At 42.8% G+C, this 21,157-nt stretch overlaps 1 protein-coding gene across 2 annotated transcripts in view; it reads right to left on the bottom strand.

The window, feature by feature from the left end:
* Positions 1 to 21,157, bottom strand: part of ADGRA2 (adhesion G protein-coupled receptor A2) — a 238,931-nt gene that overhangs the window by 121,707 nt on the left and 96,067 nt on the right. For both annotated transcript variants that reach the window (XM_077263142.1, XM_077263144.1), the window contains exon 2: positions 8,506 to 8,577. In XM_077263142.1, coding sequence (XP_077119257.1) covers positions 8,506 to 8,577 — 72 coding nt within the window. The remainder of the gene's footprint in view (positions 1 to 8,505; positions 8,578 to 21,157) is intronic.

Raw genomic sequence — 21,157 nt, 5'->3', positions numbered from 1 at the left:
TAGTAACATAGTAACATAGTTATTAAGGTTGAAGGAAAATTTTAAGTCCATCTAGTTCAACCCATAGCCTAACCTAACATGCCCTAACATGTTGATCCAGAGGAAGGCAAAAAAAATTCCTTCCCGACTCCACATACGGCAATCAGACTAGTTCCCTGGATCGAAGCCCTATCAAGGAATCTAGTGTATATACCCTGTAACATTATACTTTTCCAGAAAGGCATCCAGTGCCCTCTTAAATTTAAGTAATGAATCACTCATTACAACGTCATATGGCAGAGAGTTCCATAGTCTCACTGCTCTTACAGTAAAGAATCCGCGTCTGTTATTATGCTTAAACCTTCTCTCCTCCAGACGTAGAGGATGCCTCCTTGTCCCTGTCTCAGGTCTATGATTCCTTTTGAAAGGTCTTTGACTGTCCCCTCATATATTTATACATTAGCCGCATCACGACATGTGCAGTACTATTATTGCGCATGTCGTTTCTCCCCCTTTGATGTGGGCTCAGGAGGTGAGCCCACATCAAAGTCGCAACATGTCAGCTGTTTTGTACATTTTTTTTTTTAGCAAAGTTTTGAAATTTTTTTCACCACTTAGATAAAAAATAACCTAGACATGTTTGGTGTCTATGAACTCATAAAGACCTGTAGAATCATAATGGCAGGTCAGTTTTAGCATTTAGTGAACCCAGCAAAAATGCCAAACAAAAAAACACACATGGGATTGCACTTTTTTTGCAATTTCACAGCACTTGGAATTTTTTTCCCGTTTTCTAGTACAAGACATGGTAAAACCAATGGTGTCATTCAAAAGTACAACTCGTCCCGCAAAAAATAAGCCCTCACATGACCATATTGACAGAAAAATAAAAAAGTTATGGCTCTGGGAAGGAGGGGAGCGAAAAACGAAAATGCAAAAACGGAAAAAGGCTGCATCTTGAAGGGGTTAAAATAAGATCACCCCTTAGCCTTCGTTTTTCCAAACTAAATAGCCCCAAGTGTAATAACCTATCTTGGTATTGCAGACCCCCCCAGTCCTCTAATAACCTTGGTCGCTCTTCTCTGCACCCGCTCTAGTTCAGCTATGTCTTTCTTATACACCGGAGACCAGAACTGTACACAGTATTCTAAGTGTGGTCGAACTAGTGACTTGTATAGAGGTAAAATTATGTTCTCCTCATGAGCATCTATGCCTCTTTTAATGCATCCCATTATTTTATTTGCCTTTGTAGCAGCTGCCTGACACTGGCCACTGAATATGAGTTTGTCATCCACCCATACACCCAGGTCTTTTTCATTGACGGTTTTGCCCAGAGTTTTAGAATTAAGCACATAGTTATACATCTTATTACTTCTACCCAAGTGCATGACCTTACATTTATCCCCATTAAAGCTCATTTGCCATTTATCAGCCCAAGCTTCTAGTTTACATAAATCATCCTGTAATATAAAATTGTCCTCCCCTGTATTGATTACCCTGCAGAGTTTAGTGTCATCTGCAAATATTGAAATTCTGCTCTGAATGCCCCCTACAAGGTCATTAATATGTTAAAAAGAAGAGGGCCTAATACTGACCCCTGTGGTACCCCCCCCCTGCTAACCGCGACCCAGTCCGAGTGTGCTCCATTAATAACCACCCTTTGTTTCCTATCCCTGAGCCAGCTCTCAACCCACTTACACATATTTTCCCCTATCCCCATTATTCTCATTTTATGTATCAACCTTTTGTGTGGCACCGTATCAAAATCTTTTGAAAAGTCCATATACACTACATCTACTGGGTTCCCTTGGTCCAGTCCGGAACTTACCTCTTCATAGAAGCTGATCAAATTAGTCTGACCTGATCGGTCCCTAGTAAACCCGTGCTGATACTGGGTCATGAGGTTATTCCTCTTCAGATACTCCAGTATAGCATCCCTTAGAATGCCCTCCAGGATTTTACCCACAGTAGAGGTTAAGCTTACTGGCCTATAATTTCCGAGTTCAGTTTTTGTCCCCTTTTTGAATATTGGCACCACATTTGCTATACGCCAGTCCTGTGGTACAGACCCTGTTATTATGGACTCTTTAAAGATTAAGAATAATGGTCTATCAATGACTGTACTTAATTCCTGCAGTACTCGGGGGTGTATCCCATCCGGGCCCGGAGATTTGTCAATTTTAGTGATTTTTAGACGCCGCCGTACTTCCTGCTGGGTTAAGCAGGTGACACTTAATGGGGAATTTTTGTTATCACTGATCATATTGTCTGCCATGGGATTTTCTTGTGTAAATACTGATGAAAAAAGTCATTTAGCATATTGGCTTTTTCCTCATCCTCATCCACCATTTCACCCATACTATTTTTAAGGGGGCCAACACTATCATTTTTTAGTTTCTTACTATTTACGTAGTATTATCACAGGACGAAAAAGAAAGGTGAATCAAAACCCCCTCCGCAGTTTTGAAGCCCAATAAAACTTGACACAAACCATTTTTAGAGATCATTTGTTCCACAATATTCACATACCAGGATAACTTTTCCTTCCTGACACAGTTTTTGTGACTGTAAAATTTCCCTTTCAGCTTTCCAAATCACACACACTAGATATATACAAGAAAAAAATATATATTAAAGCATAATTGAGATTGTGAAATCTTCAGATGATCTCCAAGCGTTGGGTTTAAATGAAAAATGCTACATCTGTACAGCAGACTTGTAAGATTACAAGATGACAGTAAAAAGGGTTAAGAGCTGGAATGACAAGAAGCTAAACCCGAAACCAATTTATATTTATAGCTCAGAAGTCCCAAAATTCAGATTATCCTGGCTCCATCCATTTATAGAGTCTACAGCCTGGGAAGGGCATCATGGGCCAACGACACTAATGTCTTTGACCTCCTCACCACAGATGTCCTTGACCACAAAGCGGATCCCAATAAATCCTTATAAATAAGATGGTAACATGCACGCTCCCAGTGCCTCAGGCCGGAGTCTCCCCCCACAAGTGGTTTTAATGATGTTGGAGTCTCTGGGATGACTTCCAGGCAGTTTCCATACCATGAAGCTGACTGCATGCTGTGTATTAGAGAATACGGTAGCACGCTGACGACAGGCCTCGGGTTGGTGCTGGCCGCGCCAGCAGCGTGCTTGTCTTCTCTTCTTTATTGAGGTTTCACAGTTTCTAAATTAAACGCCTCCACTTAACCCTTGCCAAGCCCCGCTCTAGTGGTACCTCACAATCTGGTGCCACTTAGGGCAATAATGAGGTCCTGGTGAGAAGAAGACAACGAGTCTGGCTGCTACATCTTAACCCCTTTCCTGTCATAAGCCCAAAGAGCGTTGCGTAATGACCAGGACAGCGCACAATGTGCTCACCAGACGTCTCTGAAGAAAACACTGTAACCATTATAAGCTGTAAAAATAAATAAAAGTTAATAATTCTTGCCACAAATGTCTGTACAATTAGTAAATGGCACAAAAGTTAATTATGTGGACTGGATGAGCAGGATCCATTCAAAAGTGATTTTATGGCATATTATTAAGACATAGTTATTACTCATTTATGAATGTTTCTTATATAGCGTCTAAAGGGGAAGATTTATCCTTATGGATAGTGACATGCCAGAGTAAGGAGGCATATAAGCCATTTATTCTGCACTGCTGGGCTTAGAATGTTCTTATACACATCAATCACTGTCCCCAATGGGACTGATAATCTGAATTCTTGGCAGTATACCTTGGTATGTGACTGTAAGGGTTTACCATACTTCCCAACTGTCCCAGAACCAGCGGGACAGTCCTGAATTGGGAAGATATCCTGTTGTCCTGGGAGGTCAGGGCTATGTCCCAACTTCAACTCTATGTCCTCGGCATTAGTAGTCTACAATATGTGGCAGCACAGCAATGTTTCCATATCTCCTGGTCACAGGCTCACTGCATGTATGTTACTAAGGACGCTGCTGTGATTGTTCAGTAACATCTCCTCCGACATAGGACTTTGGGGAAGAGGCCTTGACATCTGACTGTGCTCATATATACATTCAATTAAATAATTCTTCACTTTCCCTGAAATGTGGGCTTCACCCGGATTCAATCTCACAACCTCTAGAATGGCATGGCACTGGCTACACGGCCAAGGATAGGAACATTTTCTCTGCTACAGTATGTCAAAGGTATTCTTCTTCTTTACAGGCACATTGTACTTGTACATAGTCCTACATCTATATTTATCTGTACATCTCTATATACCAATACATCTCTATATGCCTATTTATAAAGTGTAAAACATACCGTATGTCTGAGATTTTCTTGTCTGATAAAATCACTAAATTATAATAACAGTCATCATATTTCTTAATTTCGTCAATAATAAGGACATATTTGGTATTCCTGAAATCATAACAACCTGTACAACATATACAGAAAATAGCTTATTTATGGTGATTGGTAAATGACGTCAAAAATATGGCATGATGGTTTTATTTCTCCATTAAACCCATACAATTTTTTAACAACAATGCAACGCTTACATACATGTTTGGCAAATTACCATACCACTTAAACAAACTACAGTTCTTCTAGCAAATAAGCAAGGCCTCATGTAGTGATGCTTAGCAAAAAATGAAAAAGCTGTGGCTGTTACAATTATGTATGAATGAATGAATGATCACAAAATAAATCCATACGTTGTTCCAACCATCTCAAATACAGTGGGGCAGTCCCAGATTAAGGTCGCGGCCACTCTGTCAGATGCGGTCTGTTAAATGTCTCTCATTGCCACTATGCCCCTTCTGACATCTAATTAGTGAAGCATTGTATAACATGAGCACGTCAGTGACCTGCGGGGCTCACACTGTGCAGGGTCATACAGATGACCAGTTTGACCCAACATATTCACTCCAGGTATGAGGAGTCACAGTGTTCATGTTCTGCTCTCCCCTGAGAAGACAGAAGGCTCAGCACAGACATAAACTGATCGATTCACTGGACTCCCATCCAATGTCCAGATCTGATGGTGTACAGAAATTTGAAAGGGAAAAACCTCTTTAGAGAGCTGTTACCTATTTAACTAATAAAACAACCACTTTTAAGATGCCTTTCCCTCTGCACTTGGATTAGGGCACATTGTGATGTTCAAAGTTGTGAAGTGCCTTGGTCTCAGAGCAAAGAGTAGGGCTCGAAGAGGAGATAGCTCGAAGGCAGAGAGAAATGCTGAGGAAACAGCCTGAGGGAAGAGAGGAACACTGAGGAGATGGCATAAAGGCAGAGAGAAATGCTGAGGAAATGGCCTGAGGGCAGAGAGATACGCTGAAGAAACGGCCTGTGGGCAGAGAGGAATACTAAGCAGATGGCCTGAAGGCAGAGAGAAACACAGAGGAACCAGCATGAAGGCAGAGAAGATAGCTAGAGGGCAGAGAGAAACGCTGAGTAAATGGCCTGAGGGCAGAGAGAAACACTGAGGAACTGGCCTGAGGGCAAAGAGGAACACAGAGGCAACAGCTTGAGGGCAGAGAGGAGTGCCAAAAACACGGTCTGAGGGCAGAGAGGAACACTGAGGAGATGGCCTGAGGGCAGTCAGAGCCATGAGGAGGCTTCCCGTGTGTCGACTTATATGAACAAGAACTCAGGTGAGAAATTTGATGGACACTTTGACAGAAAGTTGATGAAGCCCTTTATAGTCAGTGAGGACAGTCGAGCTCTGCTAATGTGCATCTAGTAATGATTCTGTCCCTGGCTGCTTTCCTTTGCTCTGTTCCTATAATGGGGAAAGGACAACGGAAGGGTTGAGCACTAGTGTGAACACAGAATTAAAGGGGTTCTCCATCACTTTTTAACATTGCTCTGAAATGTGATTGCGATTTTTAACTTTCAAATGTTTTGTTCTGATTTGTTTTCCAATAAAGAAGATGCATTTTATCATGGTATGCATCATACTGCTGGATCTTATCGTATCTCTTCTTACAGTTTTCATCCTCCACCAGATAACACTGTTTATAGTAAACATAAAAGTCTAATATGTCCAGAACCTGTCTTGACTCTCATGCTCTGTAACTTGCCATCTATTCTTTAAGTTCCCCTTTATCAGCAGTCTAAAAGTGCTGAAACTTCCTTTATCTGGCGTCCCAGCATGCATTGCACCTGCCATTGTGCAATGGCTGGCCTACCCTGACCTGAAAGCCCTCCTCTCGGTTATGCCTGAACGCATTTTGTCAGACAGGAGAGCAGGAGCAGAGAAGCGAAGATCTATCCCCACTAGAGATGGATTACGCTTTACAACAGCCAGTGAACAGCAAGTTCTACAGAAGGGAAAAACTAAGTAGCCAGCACGTTGGAGTGATTTTTTAGAGGCAAGATAAAACCATTTTTAAATAAAGTGATGTGCTGATGGCTTATTTATGACATTATCACATGAGATGAAGCTTTCTCAAAGTACAGTGAACGTACATGAATGAAGAACGCTTGTTTTAAAAGTTTTGGAAAGGAACTAAATATTTTCTGACTCAAATTTAGGTTAAAAAAAAACAACTTCTGGAGCCACTGCAGGACAGTGCTTAATAGAGCCCTGTGTGATCATGGCTGTGGAGGACTGTTGGCATGAAACCCCTTGGACACTTCACTTCATACATCAAACAAAATTACCCTTCCCGCGTCCTGATCTCGCAGCTGGAACCTATAACCGCGCTCCCTCTGGGTCTGAGGGACAAAATAAGCCTTCTGCTTTCCCCAATTTCTGCATAAATACATGTAACCCGCAGCTCTGCTATAAATCTTGGGCTCATTACAGGCGGCCAGGCTATAAAGATTCCTATTGCTGGCAGATAAGAGGGCTCTGTTCTGGTGCCCCAGCAGGCAGCACAGTGCAGTCACTGATGATACAAACAATTAACTCCGTGTGTGGAGATTCCAGAATTCCGTGCAACATCATGCAGGTCCTCCATCACGTTCTCAGGCTAACCATGAGTAGCCACATTTACAGGCAGAATGAATAAGTTCAGTGTTAACAGGATCTACCCCTCGAAGGAAGCGTTAAAAGGGCGATTTTGAAATAATCCGCATTTCAGGACTGCTGATTTACAATCCTGGACCAATATTCCTATTAATAAGACCAAAGGAATCAGAGAAAAATGAGGATATTCTACGTGATGCAGACAGACATGGTGTTTGTAGATGCCGGGAAATTAATGGCTTCTACAAATTTTTGGAACGGCTTCTTCATAGAGCACACAGCGGCATAAATACTGGCAAGACGTCAAGTGTATTACTCGCCCTTTTCTCAAGCCCTAGTGTCCAGACTGACCTTTCTATCAATTATAATGCTTTCTCCTTGGCCCTAGAGTGTAGTTTCCCACAGGCTGTGGTTCGTTTATGGTCCTGACATGCCAATAAATAAATGGCCGAAGTCATCTACAGAGGTTTCAGGAGCTACACAACTTTCTTCACCATCTACAACTATCAATGTCTTCACCCATATAACCAGCTGACAGACGATCTACCTATACTGTATATCAGTCTAGTAGCGAGATATAGAAGAAAAGTAAAAAGGCATCGCACTACTCCAAGCCAAGCTTGATAAAAGTTCTTTACAATCGACGCCACAGGGGCTAATAAAACCCCATTATTTTTTTCAGATTTTGGAATGCTGTCTTTTTACTTTTCTTCGATATCTTGCAACTGGACATTTGTTTGGGAGGCCTTGCACCCACAACTGGTTTATACATTTTTTGGTGCTGATCTTTTTGGAGTCGCACCTACTAATCAGAAGAGTTGCTGATTAAAAATCTATATCTTTCAGTCTGTCTATCTATCTATCTATCTATCTATCTATCTATCTATCTATCCATCTATCTATCTAGAAAGGCTCAGTGTTGGAGACGAATGGGCCTGGAATTCAATGGGCAAATCAAGGAAATCCACCTAGCCAATCCTAACGATGATAGCGAACAAGCCATAACCCTAACAGGCTAATTAAGATTGGAAACCTTGGTCAAAGTTATCTGAGCATACAAATATCCAAGGGTGTCCAACCTTTTGCATCGGACCATTTACCTTTTTGTAATTTTTAAAATGTAAAAAATGAAAATTAAAAAAAATATATACCGTATATATGTATATATAAATATAATTTTTTATTATATTTTTATCGCCTAAATACAAAGGAAATGTGTCATCTTTAACTTTAGGCGGTTTAGAGATCATTTCATCTTCAACTTGCTTAACTGTTCACAATAACAGTAATTTTGAACAGGGGTGCCCAAACTTTTAAAACTTTCAAATGCCACTGTATCTATTCATCTATCTGTTGTCCTTACATCTATCTGTCCATCTCTTGAATTGAGCAGTGCGTATGTGGTCAGTGGGCACAACTTATTACCATGCCACCAACGCAGTCTGGACAAGAATACTCATCCACATTTATGACTACTAAGTACAAATTAACTACGGTGAGGAAAATCTGTGCCCCCCTGATTTATGACTTGCTGACCCTAAATTACATTTATGAGATTTTAAGGTTACTGCACTTACAGCCTCTCCACGTCCAGAAGTCCATAAAATGAGCCATTCCTCAATATGGTGATCTTGTTATTGCTGAGGATTCTGTGAGAACATAAAGAAAAAAGATTACCTTAATATACAGAGTAATATTAAGTCATAGTAAGACGTTAAAAGCCCAGGACTTACATTTAGCCCAGGGTTTAGGAGCTGGCTATGATTACCAAATATCTACACATCTATAAGCTGTAGGCTGGTGACCCGCATCCCATACTTTATATTTTTTATAATAATAATCTGAATGTAGCTGGCATTTCATTTTTTATGCGTAAGTCTTGGGTATTAGCCATTTTCGTAGATACATAGCCCACCTTATTCCTCATATCTAAGTCACAGGAGGTCATCAAGTACCAATTACAGTCCTGAATACTCAACCTAATGAGTCAACCTTGCAATAAAATACTGATTTTGGTGGCTCAGTGGTTAGCACAGTTGCTTTACAACGCCGGTATCATGGCTTCTAAATCTCAACGAGGACAACATCTGCCAGACGTTCTTATGTTCACTCTCTGTTTGCTGGGGTTTCCTCTAAGAGCTCCGGTTCCCAGGTGGACTTGTGTCTACTTTGTCTTTTAGACCTAGTTTAGATAATTAATAATAATCCATGATATATAGAGCATATAAGACTAGATACAGCCTTCGTGTATGGGGAACATGCCGCGCTGGCTCAGAACCGGAGCACTGAGTGTTTGGCTCATGATTCTTAGCTACAGTACAAAGGACTGGACGGAGATGGGGTCTGCACAGCCAACAGCCACATGTGGTTCACGAAACATGAGGAACATCGTACGTCGCCCCACGAGTCACACATAGCTCAGACCAGCACACGTCTGTATGTCATTCCCACCCCGGAGCCTCATTTCCATTCATATTATAGAATCATATTATAGGGTTTTTTACTATTTTCAACAATGCAACAAATTTACCCAAATGTAGAGTCTCTACAATGTTACAGAGACTTTAATGATGTACTAGGGCATTGCAGACATAGCGTCTCCCTGATAAAATGGTGCCATGCTTTCACAATAAGAGGACCACGTAGCTCCAATTATTGGGGTCAAACATTCATTCATCCGACCGCTATCCCTATCTACCCGCATCCATACCCGGAGTTCGGCATTTTTCCCCAACATGAACCAAGCAGACGATGGATGAACATGTCATACACAATGGATTGTCAGCCAGTCCGACAAAAACGCAGGTCTGGCTAATTTTAAAAAGTGCATATTCTCTTTCAATCGCTTTTTTGTACCAGTTTCTGCACTGCACGTCCAGGCTTGGACTGGCCCACAGCAGAGCAAGAGAATCCTCTGGTGGGCCGACCCTCTTATATGACCAGGACTTGGTCCGTGTGGAATGCGATTTTGTCATTGGATTGTCAGCCAGTCCGACAAAAACGCGGGTCTGGCTAATTTTAAAAAGTGCATGTTCTCTTTCAATCGCTTTTTTGTACCAGTTTCTGCACTGCACGTCCAGGCTTGGACAGGCCCACAGCAGAGCAGGAGAATCCTCTGGTGGGCCACCACCCTCTTATATGAGCAGTACTTGGTCTGTGTGGAATGCAATTTTTTTTCTCGAACTGTCTGATTTTGGAGAGAAATCGCAGCATCCCGAATACAGCTGAGAAAAAATACCCAGATCTGCACAGCGCCACACAATGACATTCTTTATCAGATTGCACTCATCTGACTTATACGCTAGTGTGAACAAAGTCTAAAAGAGGTTTTCTAACCTGGACTGTCCATTAATTACACGCCTGTATGAACAATAATAATAATAATGATGTATGACCATGGTTTTGTCCTTAAAGGGAATCAGTCAGCAGGTTTTTGCTATTAATCTGAAGACAGCAGCAGATCAGGGCTGAGACATAGAATTCGGGGATGTGTCACTTATCAAAGTGCGTGCTGTTGTTTACTAATTGTAAAGGATTTATCACTACGAGATTAACATTGCTGGACTAGTCCAGCAACGCCCCCTCCTGTGATGAGCACCTGTCTGTCTATGGACCTTGTACGCAGAGAGTCTGGTGTGCGCGGGGTTTCTCAGCTCTGCTTCATTCTAAATCTAAGAACTCTGATTGTGTCAGAACTGCTGTACTCAGTAACCTAAGTGATACATCGTTGGATTCAGGGTCTCTTTATCTACATTATGTTGCTCTCAGATGAGGTAGCAAAAACCTGCTGACAGATGCCCTTTAAAATAAGCTGTTGTTTGTCAACCTCCTGGTCTGGACTCACAGCATCCTGCTGAGTGAAGTGGTTGTCTATGGCCACGTTCACACATTTAGTATTTGGTCAGTTTTTTACCTCAGTATTTGTAAGACATAAAAAAATACAAAATAGATTGTTATTGCACATATTAGTGAGGACATCTGCGAAAAACATACAGAAAAAAAAACACAGCAGAAAAACATCAGTGTTTCTGCAGTATGTGTGAACATGGCTGAGGCTAGGTTCACACTGCGTTAACAGCAGCCCGTTCAACACATACGGTAATGGGCTGCTGTTAACGCAAGTGCCAATTTGTCATCGCGCTAGCGCAGATAGAGCATCTGTGACGGACCTGGACGGACCTGGAAACACTGCAGCCTGCGTCCCAGGGTCCGTCACTCAATGACGATGCGTCTGTCATAGGAATTAATGGCGGCGTTAATGGACTGCGTTACACCGCGTTATGCCGCGGTGTAACGTAGTCCGTCTAACGGACGCCAATAACGCAGTGTGAATCCAGCCTTAAAGTTGTAACTTTTCTTAAATATGGCTGGTTTCTTTCAGATCCAGCACCACATCTCGACAGGGTTTGTTTGGTATTGCTGCTCAGCTATATGAAGGCAGAATAAACAGCACTGAGCTGCAATACCAAATCCATCCTGTTAAGAGGTGTGGCGCTGTTTTAGGAAGAAATGAACCATGTTTTCTCTCTCCACTCAAGAGAGCCCCCTTATTAGCCCAAATATAGAGACACTATCAAAAAGTTGACCACCGATGATCGGTTATATTAGGCCACGCATCTCAATAACCGGCATGTAATACTACATTTCTTCTGTAGAGCAACAGAATAATCTGACTACAGGAGCAAATATTTGTCAATGATCACCCAGACCGTACCCTAAATTTCCTCATTGATATGGAATTCTTTCTATTGAGTTGAATATGACATCTTGGCACTAAAAGAATAAATGTGCGGCGCTATCAGTATTACCGATCATTTGTATGTCTCCGCCATTACTCCAGAATCACAGTCGGTGGTGAGAGATTATTATGGGAGAGAAGAATTGTCCCTTCACTTTGGATCCCAAACTGACATTGAATGGTCCTTTATTACAGGAACTTGCACTCAGTGTAGGTGGGGATGTACAAGTGCCAGCACTTATCCCACTTCCTGTCATTACAGAAAATCACAATGCTGGGTCAGGGGTCCCGGAAAATTCAGCGGGAACTGAAAATGGAATTCAGGGGGGGCAGCCACCTCCTAAAATAACAGTGGAGAGGAAATAACATTGTATGGTGAAGAAGAGGATCACGTATGGCCATCGACATGGGACTGCCCCTTTCAAGAAGCGTAGAGAAGTGATCAATCTGCAAATACAGTGGTGGTCTCTAAACTGGGACTCTCCAGCTGTTGGAAAAACTACAACTCCCAGCATGTCCTCACGACTAATGAGCCTCCAACTGGACACCAATGATTTATTGCATTATAACAAAATTCCAATATATGGATACACAAATGAAGATGAAACCGCCTGTATGTACACCTGGACACACTCAGATGCTGCAGAATCTCTTCTTAAAGAATATTTGTAAAAAAAAAAAAGGCTCGCAGAGGTAAGCAGCAACTATAACATGTCACAACTCTGTACAATCGCCAGCTTCTGAAATCAAAAATTACTTCCTTTGAAGTGCTGTGGTATTTCAGAGAAAAAATATTTTGAAGATCCAGTTGGGGACCGTAGGGAAAGGTGAGACTAGTCTGTCTCTGCTCCGGGCCGGCTCTTCCCAGCGCTGTTGTGATTGATAGGTCTTTAGCTATGCAAGAGACTCGTCAATCACCAGCAGCGGAGCTGGGACAAGCCCGTCGAGGGCAGAGATGGGCTAGTCTCATCTCTAGCTGTGGTCCACAGACGGATCTTTAAAGTATACTTTCTCTGAAGTGCTGAGGCATTTCAGAGGTTAGGCCTGACTGCAATCATGTGGTCAGGCTCTGAATTATGCTGCCCAAAATTTGACAGGTTCCTTCTAAAACCCAAAATTGGGACATTGAAGACCAGCCCCTAACAACATGCTCAGAACGCCAAATGCTCACAACAGGCTCACTTTGGACCGAGTTTGCATCCAATCTCTTTTTGAGGCCAGATAATAAGGATTATACTGTTGGGAATGTTTTGGGCTATATAAAAATAGAAGAGGCTTTAGGTCACAATGCTCCAAAAATGCTCATTTAGGCACAGTTTTTTGATGAGGTCAGAAATGAGAAATTAAAACAGTGCTGTGGAGATGTATTAAAGCACCACTTCAGATTTTTTTTTTTAGTGGCGTGGTACCACTAATATAAGCTCCCTGACCCTAGTATTATACTTACTCCGCTCCCACACCGCCATCTTGTGACTGCAACTTCTGACTGGCTGGCAGTCAGAGGTAAAGGTCATAAGCTCTAGTCTGTGAGAGCCTCGTTGTGGCCTCGTTCTGCCTCTCATAGACGTACAGTCAGTTCTCACTGACCTCTGGATCGCCCAGAAAATACTGGGGCCATCCGTCAGGTCACAACTTACAGAAGACCTACTGATAACACATGAAGATGGCAGCTGGTAAGTATACGACTAGGGGCAGGGAACTTACATGAGTGGCACCGCTCCAATGCTGCAATAAAAAACAAACAATGCTGGAGTGGTGCTTTAAAATTGGTTCAAAGGAAAATTGGAGTAGTTGCCCATAGTATACAATCAGATTCTACCTCTCATTTTTAAGAGGTCCTTTAGAAATTGGAAGCAGTTGACACAGGGAACATCTCCATTTTTCCGTACCACCAGTTTTGATCCATTTTCCTTATCTGTTCCATACTTACCAACAAACCAGGATTCCTGAGTTTACCAAAACATCTGTCATGAGACAATCATGGGACTGTGGATGCAGTATTATGTCACTGACAACTCTAGAAGAACCTGCAAATGCTTTCCATGTACAACACACAGCTCGGTCATATGTTATTTTTTTAAGCTTCAGAAGTTCTCCTCGTTTTCCAGCCCAATTTTAATCCATACTTGGCAACGTTTTTTTTAAACAGCAGTGCACCCCCTTTTTAAATGTGGGTATGGAGAATATCGGCACCAAATGTAAGAAACCATCAGGGAAGATTGCTTTACTTTCTGACAAGTTTCAGGGGGCTTCTGAGGTGTCCAGGGGATTTGTCTACTCTTCCGAGAGTCTGAGAGGTCTCCTCTACTTACAAGGGACCTTCCTGATGCTCCAGGAGAGTTGCCATGCACTGTCCTAGGGTAGTGAATGTTGACGGATGTGATGTCCTACAAGAAGCGACCAAACATGAAATGCCTATTGCTCAAGAAAAGTCATCTTAAGAATAAAGAAGCGCCGATGACTGGCAATAACCCAACAGTTAACCCTTTACCTTCTATGGAGAAGAAGACATACTGCTACTGATCAGCTGTTCCTCAGGTACTTCAGTTCCCCTGTAACAAAACATCCCCCTTGAGCAGAAAGAGGAGGCAGAAGCCAGCAGCAGGTTCAAGAACCCAGGCCATTCATGCACAAGTTCATTAAAGCTTTTTTAATGAGCAATTAGTGCTTGTGGATGGGGACACAAGCTAATGGGGTCAATACTCTGTCTTTATTTGTTGGCTCCCTGACTGCTCGGGGCCTGGGCACATTCCTTCATTTAACCCTTGGTAGGACCGATACTGCCTACAGCAATAGTTCATTGTGTCTAATATCTGCATTATGTTTAATTCTCTGAAGGGAAAAATCAGGCATGTTGGGCCAATGTTGGTGAATCGGCGAGCAGCGGCTTTGTCTAACGACTCTTAAACCAACACCTTCACTGAACACCGCCTGATATTATAGTTACCTTAACTTTCTATGGAGAAATGTCTACCAGTCACACATCCCACATTTAGAATGGACTGCAATGTCTGGACTGGCATCAGATCTCCTGAGCCTAACTCATCAGCCTCATATATGACTTTGAGGTTCTTGCGTTTGAGTCAGGAGACCTGCGACTGGTCCGGACATTGTGGTCCGGTGTCAGAATGTCTGACCTGTGAAATTTGTCTTAGGGGATATGAATACGACGTCTTTTTCAGGTGGGTCCACTCTGAAAAAACTCTTAAAAAGCACACCGAACATGCTCAAAAAAATTGAACATGCATTCCTATATATAAACAACGTGCTTTTCATATGTTCAGTGTTCTGAGCTTTTTTTTATCTACTTCAGGTTTGCAAGACACCAAAGAAGTGTCCTGATCATTCTTCAGCCGCTTTCCACTCTGAAAACGCTCTATACTTTACAATGCAATTCAATGGAAAGGCTTAAAAGACGCCCAGACTCTGCCATGGCATCTTTTGGAACATTCTAGCAGCAATTTTGGTTTTGAAAAACCAATAGTGCTGAAAAAAGTAAAAAAAAATTGTTAAAAAAATGCCAGTAAAATGATGCCCAAAAAAGCCTTTAAAACCACTTTAAATCCTATTACAAAACTCATCTAATTAATTTCTATGCGAAATTCAGTGTGCTGTTCACATGAGGAGTTTCTTTAGCTTTTTTACCTGAAGAATCTTTGGAAAAGATCATGAAGGAAACATTTCCAAAATAGGCACTGTCCAATCAAAAGGCTAAAAAAAAACCCTGCTTTTTAAGAAAAGCTCCAAAACCTTCTCAGAAAAAGCAAAAACTCAAAAAAGAAACTTTTCCTGAAATGGTTTCAAATGAGAATTGCTTCAACATACCGTATTTTCCGGCGTATAAGACGACTGGGCGTATAAGACGACCCCCCAACTTTACAGGTTCAAAAATAAAATCTTCTTAAAAGTCGGGGGTCTTCTTATACACCGTATGTCGTCTTATAGGGCCGGTGAATATGTGCCTTTTGGGGGGGGGGGGAGTGATCCTGATGACGACGAGGGGGCGTCTCACAGGAGCGGCGGCTGCTGTGGTGTGGTGCGGCGGCTCCTCTTCTGCAGTGTGGGGCCTCTGTGCTGTGGGGTGACGGCGGCGGCGTATCTTTATGCAGTCGGGGCTCCTCCGGCATCTCATTAAAGCCTGGAGGCCCCGCCGGCAACTCCATCGGTACAATGCGGTGGCCTCCGGGAAAATGGCCGCTGCTCAGATTCAGATCTCGTCCTGAGATCTCGGGAGACGAGATCTGAATCTGAGCAGCGGCTATTTTCCCGGAGGCAGCTCAATAGGTGCGATGCGGTGGCCTCCGGGAAAATGGCCGCTGGGGGCTGCGCATGCTCAGATTCAGATCTCGTCCCGAAATCTCGGGACACGAGATCTGAATCTAAGCAGCGGCCATTTTCCCGGAGGCCACCGCATTACACCGATGGAGTTGCCGGCGGGGCTTTCAGGCTTTGAGATGCCGGAGGAGCCCCGACTGCATGAAGATACGCCGCCGCCACCGCCCCACAGCACCAGAGGCCCCACACTGCAGAAGAGGAGCCGCCGCACCACACCACAGCAGCCGCCGCTCCCAGCACAGAGACCCCACGCTGCAGCGCTATGATAAGGTAATGGGGGATACTCACTTTCCTGTGAGACGCCCCCTCATCGTCATCAGGACCACTCCCCCCCCACCCACCATATACACCCGGCGTATAAGGCGATTCCCGGCGTACAAGACGACCCCCGACTTTTAAGAAGATTTTCAGGGGTTAAAAAGTCGTCTTGTACGCCGGAAAATACGGGTAGTTTTCCTAAAACTGGGTCTGCCTAAAGGTACGTTCAGACATACAGGTGCTTCTCACAAAATTAGAATATCATCAAAACTTAATTTATTTCAGTTCTTTAATACAAAAAGTGAAACTCATATATATATATAGTCATATGCACAGTGATACTGTTGTTTTTAAACCAGGTATTGGTACTTTTGTCAGTGTGGGCAGGTGCCAAGTCCTGCTGGAGAATTACATTTCCATCTCCAAAAAGCTTGTCGGCAGAGGGAAGGATGAAGTGCTCTAAAATTTCCTGGTAAATGGCTGCGCTGACTTTGGTCTTGATAAAACACTGTGGACCTACACCAGCAGATGACATGGCTCCCCAAACCATCACTGATTGTGGAAACTTCACACTAGACCTCAAGCAGCTTGGATTGTGGCCTCTCCACTCTTCCTCCAGTCTCTGGGACCTTGATCTCCAAATGAAATGCAAAATTTACTTCCATCTGAAAACAACACCGTGGACCACTGAGCAGCAGTCCAGTTCTTTTTCTCCTTGGCCCAGGTAAGATGCTTCTGGCGTTGTCTATTTTTCATGAGTGGCTTGACACAAGGAATGCGACACTTGTAGCCCATGTCCTGGATAGGTCGGTGTGTGGTGGCTCTTGAAGTAATGACTCCAGCAGCAGAGTCCCATCTTGTGAATCTCCCCCAAATTTTTGTATGGTCTTTTCTTATCCAATCTTTTCAAGGCTGCGGTTATCCTGGTTCCTTGTGCACCTTTTTCTACCACACTTTTTCCTTCTACTCAACTTTCCTTTTGTGGCTTACCCTCCTTGTGGAGTGTGCCAATGACTGCCTTCTGGACGTCTGTCAAGCAGCAGTCTTTCCCATGATTATGGAGCCTACTGAAACAGACTAAGGGACCTTTTAAAACTTATGAAGCCTTTACAGGTGTTTTTTGTTAATGACTCTAATTTACTGAGATGAGTTTTGGGTTTTCATTGGCTGTAAGCCATAATCATCAACATTAGCAGAAATAAACACTTGAAATAGAGTACTCTGTTTGTAATGACTCTATATAATATATGAGTTTCACGTTTTGTATTGAAGAACTGAAATAAATTAACTTTTTGATGATATTCTAATTTTGTAAGAAGCACCTGTATATTCAGTGACTATGCACAATAGACAACACACTGACCAATGTACAGCAATGTGCTAGTGCACACAAGCAATTTTCCCCAAAAAAATCACAATGTACATTAGTTTTGTTAATTTGGTAGACGAGACTCTGATAGTTTTAGCCCCGACACAATTTGTGGATGTGACTAACCCAAAAATCCAATTAGTTTGTGGAAACTTAGATGACACACGGATAGATTTTGGTCTCCATTTTTGTTACACACCCATTGACTTTAATGAGCGAGTCTCCCCTCAGACTTCACTAGCGCATGCTGCATTTTGTTCACACTGACAGTGAGTACCTGTAAAAGAGTTTGTATGAATTGTTCCATTGTCTTACATTGGTCCGTGTTCAGTCTGACAGACCGAAAGTAGGCTCCTCTAAACCTAGTTTTGAAGGACAAGTGCAGAAGGCAACGCTGCGACTGATGACCACGCAGGAAGGGTTAATCAGGGCAACCAGAAAGCATCCAAACATCTGGATGTTGATCATCTGGAAGTGATGGACCGCTTCTAACAGTTCAGCCAACGAGGATGAAAAGTCATCACGAATTAATTCATCACGTTGCCAGCACCGTTTCTGATTATTGGGCAAGAGAAGACGTGAAGAGAGCAGATAATGAAGGTGTGACCATCGAGGCTGCAGAAGGATTCCTATTAATAACATATGACAGAGTCAATTATTGCATCATCTACAAGGGCTGACATCATTTTCAGGCGATCTTCTGAGTACATCTTTCCTTGCTCGCTATCTCCTCCACTGCGTATGTCCGTTTACACTGTAGTTCTAGGATTCTCCTCATGGTCTCTGCTTGCACGGTCTATAAACACCAGTAAAATAATCTTCTCACATGTCCTAGATCCTAGGTGGTGTAGTTGTGTGGGGGTGGAGGACACAGGGGTCAGTTACTCTGGGCACAAAGTTCTTGGTTCCCATCCGGACAGACCCTGTCCTCATCTGGTCACAAAGAAAATCTTTAATAAGACTTTGGGTTCCCTTTTCTCGATGATGACCAGCACTGAGCACATTTTCAGGAATATACAAGTGAGACAGATAATAACATTTACCCGGCATGGCCAGGAAACAGTTAGAAATAGGATTTTCCTACTGGACCTTTCCTTATGACTCCCATAGTAGCCCATTAGGAGTCCTGCTAGGCAAAGCTCACATATCTGGGAGCCACCACATCTAAAAAACCACTGTTAAAACTTCACCTCAATACAGAATTTCCCTTTGAGCCATTTTGCTGTAAGGAACAGACCTGTCTTTGTTAAAGATGTTCTTAGAATTCTGTCAATAAGGAAAACCACCATTTACATACGCTTCCCTACTGCAATCTTCTGGATGAAATTTGATGGAAAAACAAGGCTCTCTCTTCTGTGAATACACAAGCTATGAAGAAGTCATATGAGAAAAGGAAATAGGATTGTGAGCTCCGCTGGTGAGCTTTCATGCCACGTACCCGATGGTACTAAGTTACACTTTTTTGCTGCAGTTTTCTTATGTCCACACTGTTCATTACTAACAAAAATAATAATCTCGTAGCGCCAAGATATTCCACAGCATTTACAATTCTGAAGGGAAATGTACAAACAATGCCAGGCCTCATTCATGTGTCCATGCTTCACCTATGTGTTCGATCTGTGGTTTTCAGATAGAATATGGGCCCATTACAGTCTACGGAGCTGTTCACATGTCCGTGTTTTATTGTGGTCCGTGAGTCCACAGAATATCATGGAGATGGAGAAATCTCTGTTTTTGATCAGTGTTACATATAAGAATTACCCATATAAGTCTATGGGTCAGTGAAAATCACACTCAGCACACGGATGGCGTCAGTGTGCAATCCGGGTGCTGTCCGTGATTAACAATGAAATTAATAAAAGTTTTGCAAATTTATTTTTTTTTCAGACGTGAAAATTTTATTTTTTCAGATGTGAAAATCACTGATGATATTTCATCCAAAATGCTGATGAAACTTGGACCATTTTTTGGGAGAAATCACTGACATCTGAATGAGGCCTTACATAATATTCAACAACTCAAACAAGAGGAGTGAGGGCCCCTCAGAGTGGAAGGTTCAGGCAAGAACAGAAACAGGACAGGACATGGCAACTCAGTAGCTGCATACACACTGAAATAGAGTGTTGCTCAAGCACCTCCCAACAGGTGGAGGTGCCTTAAGTACCAAGTGCCTCGCAGCAATAGGCTGGGGACACATTAGGAATGAGCGCGTTGTCCCTTTAAGAATCAGGAAGTTCCAGCACGTGCGCCTTAAGCATGCAGCAAGCAGAGGACAAGGAGCTCACTGCACGTCTGGGGTGGTGAGTATGTTGGTGTCCCTCCATGGTGGGGGATGGGAAGTCAGTCAGGGATGCAGGCAGCGGTGTAACAATGTTATTACGCTCAGATCGGTAAGGGTCTGACTCTCACTACCATGTAATACTTGTGATCCACTCCCTCTGTAGGGAACTACCATACCATCCATTCATTTGAAAGCAGGGCAAAATCCTGGACCCTTATTCTCGGGATCGTCATAGGTCCCACAGGTTAGAACCCTATCAATCACAATGTTATGATATTTCCCATTGGTGTGCCATAACACTGTAAGATAAGAATAACCCTTAATTCAAGAGTTTCCTAGATCGTAGGCATATAATATTAAGGAAGTAAAGTGACATAAAGCCATGATGACAAGAACAGAACTTGAGCACCACAGTGATCCGCTGGCCATCATGAGTCCTGCCCCTGACGAACAGCTAACAATCAGTCTGCAGCCGACCATGAACTTCCTCTGTATTAAAGCATTACATGGCATACATTGGCATGAGCAGCACTCACCTTAAAGAAACACAATTAACCTAAAACAGCACCACTATGGTGACGACCCTCTAAACAGAGGTTGTCTCCACTTATTAAATAAGTAAAACTCAAAAGTATTTGTAAAAACAAACAACTTGACAATTTACCTAACATTACAAATCTGCAAGAGTGGAGGGATTTTTATTGTTATAGTGTACAGTTGGTTGCCTAGGTTACCGACCACCCTGCAACCTCAAAAGTGGCCAGGCAGTTACCTAGATAAGGAGCACGGGCTGCTTTCAGTCTCTATAATATAGTAAAAAAAGAAAGGTTTGTTTCAAATTCCAATACTTTAATAATGCAGACTTCAAAATTCCATGTCACACAACGCGTTTCGACTGCGACCTTAATCTGAGCTTACCCTTTCCTCACTTTTATGTTTGTCTATATGTTAGAGTCTGCTCGCAGTGCTCTGAAACTGGATGTGGCCAACGTCAGTCCTCCTGCGCTTTTCCCCAGGCAGCCTTGGAGAGAGCACAGCTAGACCTAAGGCGCAATCATGGCGCTTGTCTGACCTGTCCGTCATCATGAGCGCACCACTCCTGGCCAGCACGAAGCCCTGGGGGACAGGGGCGGTGCGGTCCCGAAGCGAAACATTCGAAAAATGCTTTAATAATAGCCACAATTAAGGCTATGTTCACACATGGCGTTTTTAATGCTCTTTTTATGACTTTTTTATGCGTTTTACAGT

The sequence above is a fragment of the Ranitomeya variabilis genome, chromosome 5 (genome assembly GCF_051348905.1).
Source record: "Ranitomeya variabilis isolate aRanVar5 chromosome 5, aRanVar5.hap1, whole genome shotgun sequence".
NCBI lineage: Eukaryota > Metazoa > Chordata > Amphibia > Anura > Dendrobatidae > Ranitomeya > Ranitomeya variabilis.
This window is presented reverse-complemented; position numbering and strand designations above follow the sequence as displayed.